This window comes from Pyxicephalus adspersus, chromosome 11, assembly GCF_032062135.1.
Source record: "Pyxicephalus adspersus chromosome 11, UCB_Pads_2.0, whole genome shotgun sequence".
NCBI lineage: Eukaryota > Metazoa > Chordata > Amphibia > Anura > Pyxicephalidae > Pyxicephalus > Pyxicephalus adspersus.
In genome coordinates this window covers 42,484,179-42,494,220 of record NC_092868.1, presented here as the reverse complement: position 1 = coordinate 42,494,220, position 10,042 = coordinate 42,484,179, and the positions used below count along the sequence as shown (strand labels likewise).

The window sequence follows — 10,042 nt, the reverse complement described above, 5'->3', positions numbered from 1 at the left end:
GGGTTTACTTCTTCTACAGTCTAAAATTAAATGAATCAATATATACCTCCATTTCCTCTTAGAGACTACATAGTGAGTCCACACACATTCATCTACCCTTGTGATATCCCTGGTAATAGGTCCTCAACCTACTACAAGTACATTTTCACTTATATTTCAGCCATTTTAATATTTATCTCTTGTACTTTACTATTGACCCCTTCATATAGACTACACTACTCTGAACTTACTACCAACAATTACATGCAATTCTACATTGTAAGGCATCCAACCAACTTTGTAACATGCACACAGTTTTTTCAACAATAAAAACACAATAGTGTTTTGGAATACTTTATTGATCTCATGCATTTGCTATTTTACCATCTTTTGCCAATTTGAATTCTTTATCGAGTATGAACCCATGTAATTGTTATTTTGACACGTTTTTGTACCACCAAAGTACATAGTGATATCAAACTACCAGCATCAAATGGGACAAATATGTACCTGCACCTCAATATACATATATATCTGTTAAATATACTTTTTAGGCTACAAAACGTTACCCTACTCAGGACTCTTGCAGTTAGGGATACTTTGTTTAGCTTTAAGGTCCCACTAAGCTACAAACGAGGAATAACCAACTTTGCTTTGTATAAACGTGTGCTATGCAACTATATGTGCTTTAATATAATAATAGTAAAAGTATTTTTCTGTCATTTCTTCTATATACTTAAAAATAATCCAGTACTTATTTTCAACCACTAGATGCCCACTGTTTTAGGCGCTGAATGACAGCCATCATTCAGCTGGGAGGATTAAGAGGGACACTGATGAACTATCCAATGTCAGAAGGCCCAAATGTATATGTGATCAGCTGGCAGGGGCATGGATTATTAAGTTTGCTACATGTTTGGAACTACTAGTTGTTACATAGGCTTTCATTCCTATTCTATGTGTTTAGACCTGGTTTGTAACAAATCAACTTTAAATTGTTTTGTAAATTGAGCACTGCAAACAAATATGGATCCCCTCCCAACATGTTGATAATCCCGTTCCCCCTTTCACACTTATGAGGGCCAGCAACATTGTAGATTGTCTGAATCACCAATTAGCAGATTTGTGGTCGCTTTGTTGAAAAAGCGACCACAAAAAAAAAAAAGTTTTCTGTCTTTGTTCATATTGACAAGAATCCCCCTTCATTTTCTGTACAACAGAGGAAATGATGGGCTGATCCCTCCCATGGAATGGTTAGATTGGACTCCAAGACTAGACTGGTTACACTGATTCAGGATAGGATAATTTACCTTTTATATATAAAAAAAATCACATGATCATGTTTATTTTTTGTAGAAATTTATAGTAATCTATTCTGGTATTTAAAAATTGTCAAGGGAATAACTTCTGATCTGTATACAAACATCTAATGTTGTAAACTTTAGGTAACTAGGAAGCAAACTAGCAAACCATCCATCCATTCATATACCCCTGTAAAAGTTATTTCTTTCCTTTCCCAGTATCCATTCCACTGATGTTTGCTCTGTTGAAAAACGACCTCTGCCTAAAGGAGATTTGGCATCCAAAACTTCCAGGATTCTTAAATTTCTGCCCCCTGGCTAAGTGCTGTTGTTTCTTCCGCAGACCTCTATATTACTACAGAACAAAGCAGTGAAGTGAGAACTGGTGGATGGAACCACTGTGCTTAGCAGGGGGACCAGCATTGTAGGTACTACAGGCAAAGGAACAGGTATCAATAATAACTAGATATTTTCTGCTTTTATGGTTAGATTTTGTGCAGTCAGGACTGAAGGGCACTTGTTGATATAATACAATGTTTGAGGGAATATAGGGATGTTCATGAAGTACAATTGAAGTTCTCTCTCAAGACTTTTATCTATGATATTTTACTATTTTATTTATTTATTTATTTTTTTTACTTGCTTTGTTTTTGGATATTTGTAGGTAAATCCTTCAAAATAACCTCTAAAGGGTAAGATGATAAAAAGCTTAGAGAAATCACAAGGCTTCTTGTAACATACAATCATTTCCCCATTCACTTTCATGATGAACTGTTCAAGTAAAAACAAAGCACTAGACATGAAGCCGATAGCATATATTAGGACCTATGCCTAGGGCATTATGATATTTAAGTATAGCTCTGGACAGATTCCAACACCCAAAACATTTATATTATGAGAAAAAAATCCCAGCTATGTTAAAACACACCCATCACATGATGATGATGGCGCACATGAATAGCACTCAATACTGTACACTAGCCAACTCCCTCTTTGTAGCCACAGCACCCTAAAGGTCAATTGCAAGTCAATATTACCATATGACTAGGCAACCTTTCCATATAAGGGTGCTCAGTTCAGAGGTCACATGGACGTCAAGCACCAAAAATGGGGGTATAAGAACTAGCCAGCTTTCACGGATGTAAATGTAATGTACCTGAGAATACCCACAACAAGATGAACTTTTTGAAAGAAAGGTAAAAGATTTACTCTAGGTTGTAACACGGCCATTGTGAATAAGAATAATGCTTAGTGGAGTCTGTACATGATGACACCAATTCCCAGAACATGACTACATATGAATAGTCAGTATGAAAGTGCATGTCCAGCCTTCACCATTTGGAACACAGGGGAGAACAAATTCATTTTAAAGGACACCTAGATAGAATCTCACCAACATTCACGGTAAATCGAGGAGGTTATGCTTAGAGTAGAGTGCTTGAGTAAAGTCATAGACATTGGAGGCATAAGGCATAGCTTCCCTAAGCATGTCCAGCACCTCTTCTGTTGTCCCAACATCCATCACCTCGAAGAACGTATTCCTAGCTGGAAGATCCATGAAGGCATCGTTTGTCTTTTTACGTATGTTCCAAGGGTGATAGTTGGCCAAGGAGTCACTGTAGGCCTCTGCGCACAGGTTGGAGATCTTGCTGTCTTCTGTGCTGGTTCTAAGCTTCTCCAAAAAGAGTTGGAGCCAGCGAAAGACCCGGTGTAAGCACAGGATGATCCTGCAGCCTGATTCTGGGTGATTGTCGCGTTTATTCAGATCCACCAAGTTAGACCTGAGCTCATATTCCACCATGGACTGAAAGGTGCGGTAATGCTCGCCTTGTTCCCCGCTCAAATAGATTTCCATTATCTGGATTTTGCTTACAGCATCTTTTGACATAAAGGAAAACACAGTTCCCAGACTGTTCATAAACCTGGTTTAAAAAAAAAAGAATATATATATAAAAATCAAAAGCAAAACCAATTAAAGAAAATATTCAATGGTCACCACACATGCAAAAAGAAAAAAAAAGTTCTCTGCTAGGAGTTTATGTTTATCACGTTCCATTATTTACCCAACTGTTGTGACCAGAATGAAGTGGGATGAGGGGGCTAAACTTGCTGTAGAATATTATTTTTAAACTAGGAACATGGCTTCGCTAAACATTTCCAATACAGAATCTCCTGTAGTCTCAACATTCATTACTGCACTGCCTGAAGCGTCACCCAACATAGATGGACGTGGGCCTGCTTCCAATGTGTATGTATACATACATACACAAGGGGGTGCTGAGAAGTTCCTGGCTTTGCCCCATTCCAGATAAAATAGAAAAATGAGTGTGGGGGCATATGACAGCCTAATATCTTAGTAAATAACTGTGCAAATATCAGGTCTTTGCGATTCTTAAAACAGTTTTTTATTTTAGTGAGAAGCTGTGATGGCAGAGGCACAAGCAAGTTTCACGTCGTTGGAGTTACGGGCCGTCATGAAGTTTTTGTTTCTCCAGGGAAAGTCAGCAAAGGACATTCACACTGAGATGTCACAAATACTGGGGGAAAAGTGTCCTTCCTACAGCACTGTCACAACCTGGATATCTCCTTTCAAGACTGGGCATTTCACCGTTGAAGATGAGCCCCGCAGTGGGCGCCCCCCCAACCTTTCAGCTTTCAGCAAAGTGGGTGCCGAAATGTTTGAACAACGATCAGAAGAAGGAACGAATTGAAGCATCCAAAGCCAGTTTGGCCCATTTTGAAGCTGCAGAGGACTTTTTGGCTAGGTTAGTGACAGAGGATGAAACCAGGCTCCACATCTATGATCCTGAAACTATGGAACAGTCAAAGGAATGGGGCCACAGTAGGTCACCGTGGCCGAAGAAGTTCAGAACCCAGAAATCGAACAAAAAAGTCATGGCGTCCGATTTCTGGGACAAAGACGGTGTTCTGTTGGACTACCTACCTCAGGGCTCTAGTATCACTGGACAGAAATATGCTAACCTCCTGGACCAGCTGAAGGAGGCATTTAAGACGAAACGCCATGTAAAGTTTTTTTGCAGGACAATGCACCTGTGCACACATCCAACATTGTGGCTGCATATTTGAACACCCTGGGTTTCCAATTGGTCCACCATCCCCCCTACTCACCTGACCTGGCCCCTTCCGACTATTATCTGTTCCCAAATTTAAAGAAACACCTGAAGGCAACGTTTTGAGGACATTTCAGACGTCAAAGATACTGCTGAGAGCTGGTTTGCGGCCCAACCAAAGGACTTTTATTTGAACGGTCTGGAAAAGCTGCAACTATGCTGTACCAAGTGCATCAGTCTCGAGGAATATGTTGAATAAATGTGTTATTTCATAACGCTGGCTCTCTTCTTTCTGGGCAAAGCCAGGAACTTCTCAGCACCCCCTCGTGTTTGTATGTATGTATGTGTATATACATAATATACATACATACATACACACACACACACATACACACACACACACACACACAGTAGAACCTCAGTTATCCAACACCCACAGGCAATGGCCGATTCCGGATAAGTGTAATTTCCGGTTAACCAAGGTTTTTCCTTTTCTCAGCCATTCAGCACTAGACTTGAATGGGGATACTTGTTCAAGCATCATTAGGGTTTCCATTTCCTCAGCCAATCACTGAGCGGAGCAATCAGTTCTGCTTTTTTGATCACTCCTGCAGCCCTAGTGGAGCTGTGGCATGTGTCCTTGGATGTAGAACACATGCTAAAACTCAGCTAGGGCTGCAGGAGCAATCAAGAAAGTGGAGCTGTTGGGTGCCGGTTATCTGAGTTTTCCGTTTTTTGGAGTTCTGGATAACCAGGGTTCTACTGTATTTGTGCAAACACACACAGTATCTTCCTGGGAGGTCATTCACTTCCTCTCAATGTAGGTATTAGGCACCAAGGCTCTGTCCCTTTGATGAAGCCCCTGACATATACAGTTAGGTCCATAAATATTTGGAATCATGTCCATGAGTTCAAGGCTACAGGCTGTCACTGCCAGCAAAGAGTTTTCAACCAAGTATTAGAAATGAACATTTTATTTTCAGCTTTTTAATTTGTCCAATTACTTTTGAGCCCCTGAAATGAGGTGATTGTGTTAAAAAAGGCTTTAGTGCCTCTCATTTTTATGCAATCTTTTTGTTCAACCCACTGAATTAAAGCTGAAAGTCTTCACTTTAAATGCATCTGAGTTGTTTCATTTAAAGTTAATTGTGGTAATGTTCAGAACCAATATTAGAAAAAAGTTGTCTCTGTCCAAATATTTATGGACCTAACTGTATAGCGTCCATTCATATATAAACTGATGAAAGAACTTCATAGTGCAAAAGAAGTTTATACAGTAAAACAAATGTTTATGGACATGGAACAAGTCCATGTTTTTTATTGCAAAATCAATAATTTTATCAGTTGTCTTCACTGTCCATTTTCTATTTTTTCTCAGCCTCAGTCATGCCAAGTCATATCCTAAAACTGAATCCTGTCTTCTTCTGCCAGGGCTCTAAGCTTAGTATGAGGGCTGCAGGCATGAAGCTTTGAAGCTACAATAATTGGAAATTATGGTTGGTTGCTGATGGGGGTTCCCCAACCTTAACACACAATATGGCAGCAGGAAAAAGCAGCACTTCAAGCACACTTCAAGTTACAATGGCATTTTCTACTCCTAGGTGACATCAGAATGTAAGCTGGGCAAACCACAAACAAGTGCAGGCAGTCAATAAGCTTCACATTATGCTCCCAAGTTAACCAGGTGCTTACCTTACCAGTCCCTTCCATCCATTCAGATAATGTTCTACCAGGATATCTTGGTTATCATACACCAAGCAGGACTTGAAGCTGACCAGGACCTCACGTAGTGAGAACTTCTCTGTGCTGGACATGATAGGATGGCCTTATTTTAAACCCAGCAAATGTTCTCTTGTTACCTGTAGGATAAAAATAATCAATACTAATTTTTTTAATTTAAAAGATAAAGAACATTAGAAGACTTAAAGACCAATTTGGAACTAGGTTTTTTTTTCCATAAGTGAGTAAAACACCTCTGGCTGTAATACTCACTGGGGTATATCCAGAGATATCACCTCAGTCCACCATGGAATGTTCCTAGGCTTCTGGGTTCAATGACGGCCAACGTCACTTAACCCAAAATAATTGAACAATACTATGAATTAAGCCCCACATTACCATGAAGCCCTTCATTCCCAGTATATAGACATCAGCATTTTGGAGACGCACTGTGCAGTGGTCTCAACCTTTCTGACACCAAGGACCACTTTTATAGAGCACTCGGGACGGGTTTGTAGGGCAGTTTTATGCACAATATACATTACATTTATATTAATACCAAGTTATATCATATTAGAAATTATACAACCTACCATAATGCAGAATCAGATGTTTGTTTTTTAGTCATTTTTGCCAAGGCGCAAAAATGTGTTTAAAATGGTCACTGCCAAAATCCTGCTCCTGTGCCTTTAGGCATTCTCCCTCCATACACTCTGCTGCTGCCTTCAATAGCTGCTAACTGCTGCCACACATCATGAAAATACTTTAGTACCCCTACAATACCACTGTCATAGTATCATTAAGATCTTTATCCTTGATTAAGCTGTTATATTCACACAAACACTTCATTTTTAGGACTGTACACTGACATTAACCTAAGCATTTATATACTGCTGTTTTCAAAGCACTTTTATTGGTGTAAAATCATTCCTTCATGTCATTTTTAATAATAAACAAATTGTTAAATCGGTTGTATGCTGTTTTGAAGTGAACAGAAAAGAATCCCACTAATTACTGTACAGGTGCAATCACTAATATAACCACACATCATTATGCAAATTAATATAGCTTATTTTTACTATAAAAACAGCTCCACACACAGATCCCCCCTCTCCCTACCTCCAGGTATCTTCTGCCTCTGCTCCACCGCTGCAGATTTTTCTCCTCCTGCTCCTATCTCTCCCCAGCTCGTTCTCTCTCCTCGCTCTGCATTGCTGCAAAACCCCCACCTGCCCATTGTTATCTCTCCCATAGAAATTATGTATTATCTGCCTGTGGTATTCCTGGGGGTTCCAATAGGTGAAAGCTATGTACACACATCAGATAATTGGTATCTGAGACCAATGGTCATGTTTATCTCAAACAAAATCTGATGTGTACAATGATCTATTTATTGTACAGAGCTGCATAATATGTTGGTACTAAATGAATCCTGTTTATTAATAATAGAAATCTCCTGATGTTGTTGTCAATCTGCCACATGGTTGGATAAAAGACCAATCAGGGGAGACCGCTGTGCATTTCAATGAAGGAGAGCACAGGAGGGTGCCACACGCTCGTCCTCCCCCTCCCTTCTTATAGAACAGCTCTGTCTGAACGACACTCATGCGTTCATTTGTCACTGAAAACGAACCAAACGTATCACTTCCAGCGACAATCTTCAGACGACTGTACAGGGATGAACAGAAAACGGATATCTACATCCATAAAGATCGCTGTGATCTCACATTGATAACCCACGTTTGTCTTCATCTCATCAGATCTCACACAAATTACAAAACAATGGCCACTAAAAGAGCCACCCACATCCTGGAAGTGTTCTGCTGCTCTTTCAACCTTCTGCACTGCACTCTTCCAAGGCAGAAGGTTAAAAGAGTACTCCTGTGAGGGATTCCTGTGAATACTAAGAGAATCGTGATGCACAGTGCAAGCTCAAGACCTGCAGTCTGCCCTGGCACCTAAGACCTAAAGCAAAATTTGGAGAGTCACCTTTGTTGCTAGCGCTGGATACCTTTATATTTTCTTTGCTTATGCAACACCAATTTGAATCTAAGCCGTAAGTAAGTGGTGTGGGTGGGTGGCAGGCTCTCCATGTCTCTTATATGAGGGAAATGATGTGGACTTCATGATTTTATATAAGAAGGAATCAAAGTATTCTATATACAAGGCTTTTTCCTCATATCAACAAAAGACTTATTTATCTACATCTTTGGTTTTCTTGGGTTCAGGCTTGCAACCAACTCACCATTGTTCACCATTTATATAGGAATCATCAATGAGAAATATCCGGAAAGCTGACTGCATTGTGAAGAGTGATTGTCCTGTAAATCTCATTGTTTGTTTTGTGTGACAATAACCAAAGTATAAATAAGAAAACATGACAATGACCAAAGCATAAACAGGAAAACATAACTAATAAACTGGGGCATGAGAGGAGATTTTCAGGAACAATACCATGTGTCTGTAAAAACTCCATCTATAGCAAGAAGTCTCGGTTTCTTCAAGCGGTAAATACACGCATCTTTAGCAAGGGTAAGCAGGGGGTTAGGGTGTAAGCCCAGGCTGATCTGCCTTTAGGGGGTAATTATAAATGGTGATGAAGAGGACCTGTCACACAACTTAATCCCTAATCAGAGGGCATACACCAAGAAGAACATGCAGACGTTCTAAACCTTTCTACAATAACGGGTTAGGTATAGTTCTATCAGAAAGAATAAAATCTTTAATAATGTTTATTTGATTGGTTATTGCCGAAAGCCACATAGCACTGCCCACCAACTACACATGTGCCAAGCAGTCCACCTTCCCCAGTGCTGTATTAAGTAAGACTCATATTTTGCATAGCAGGCACGTGGCAAGGGCTAGCCACAGGTCAGAGCCATTAAACTGCGGTTTAGGGCCACCAATGACTCAAATCTACCAGGCCACAAGTCAGAGCAGCCAATCACAGGCCAAAGCTACCAAGTCACAGGTCAAAGCCACCAGGCTGAGAACCCGTACCTGCACCCGTGCCATGGATCCATCAGCGCAGGGCACCCATGCCATGGATCTATTAAGAACTGGGAGGAGTCTCCAATGGCACCTTAGCCTGGATCCCAGTAACAGATATCAGTGAATGTGTTGGAATTGACCAGTCAGGAAGATGGAAGTCATTGTCAGAGATAAGGGCCAGGGCAAACTTCACTGGACCACCTTCAACTCCACCAACATGATAAGATATATGGAGTCTTAGAGAGTCTGGAATATGCATTGTGGGTGCGTTCACCCCCCCCCCCCTCCTCCCAGTATGGAAATACTGATGGTGACCCTGTGCCCCTCCTGGATCATCAAAATACATTGAGATGTAATGGTGGAGATGGAGCAGACCCAAGGCTGAGCTGCATATAGACAAGAAGTGGTCACAAGGGGCTGCAGGTGATCACTGACTACCATTCACCTGGATGCCAGAACATTCACATGATTTCTGTATTCATCTGATTGAAGCCATCTTGAAATAAAAGCTATTTATACCCATGGCAGGAAATGATTCACCCACTCAACATACAATGGCTGCACCTTTCACCTAGACCTCCTGCCCCCCCATATGATTCTGAGGACTACAAATCCCAGCACAGCCATTCATGAATTATTCATGTAATATAAGCATGTTATTCCAGCAGGAACAATGTTCAGTCCTCCAATACAAACCTAAATGGCATTTCATATGTACAGACCTCACCCCTAAAACCTTGTATTACCATGGCAGCCACCTACCTCCCACTTACCTCTCCTAGATCTCACTTGTCTACTGCTCGGTACACAGCTCCGCCCCACCCTTTACACATCACCCAGTCTACCAGCCAATGAACGCCGCACTCTCTTCCCTTCCTCATACACAATAACCAATGCGGCTGTAGAGAAAGAAAACAAATGCGAACGTCCTATAGAAGACACGCCCCCAGCGGCGGCTACATTCTGATTGGCCGTGCTGAT

General features: G+C 40.8%; 1 protein-coding gene across 3 annotated transcripts; it reads right to left on the bottom strand.

The window, feature by feature from the left end:
* Positions 1-320: 320 nt before the first annotated feature.
* Positions 321-9,968, bottom strand: LOC140340729 (ceramide-1-phosphate transfer protein-like). 3 transcript variants are annotated; one of them, XM_072426100.1, is made up of 3 exons: positions 9,835-9,968; positions 6,044-6,210; positions 321-3,202 (listed from the first exon to the last, which is right to left on the bottom strand). In XM_072426100.1, the coding sequence occupies exons 2-3, from the start codon at positions 6,163-6,165 to the stop codon at positions 2,680-2,682; spliced, it is 645 nt and encodes a 214-aa protein (XP_072282201.1). In that variant the 5' UTR covers positions 6,166-6,210; positions 9,835-9,968; the 3' UTR covers positions 321-2,679. The 3 variants fall into 3 exon arrangements, with proteins under 3 accessions (XP_072282201.1, XP_072282200.1, XP_072282202.1); XM_072426099.1 differs by lacking the exon at positions 9,835-9,968 and adding an exon at positions 7,190-9,811; XM_072426101.1 differs by lacking the exon at positions 9,835-9,968 and adding an exon at positions 8,316-9,811.
* Between the last annotated feature and the right edge of the window lie 74 nt (positions 9,969-10,042).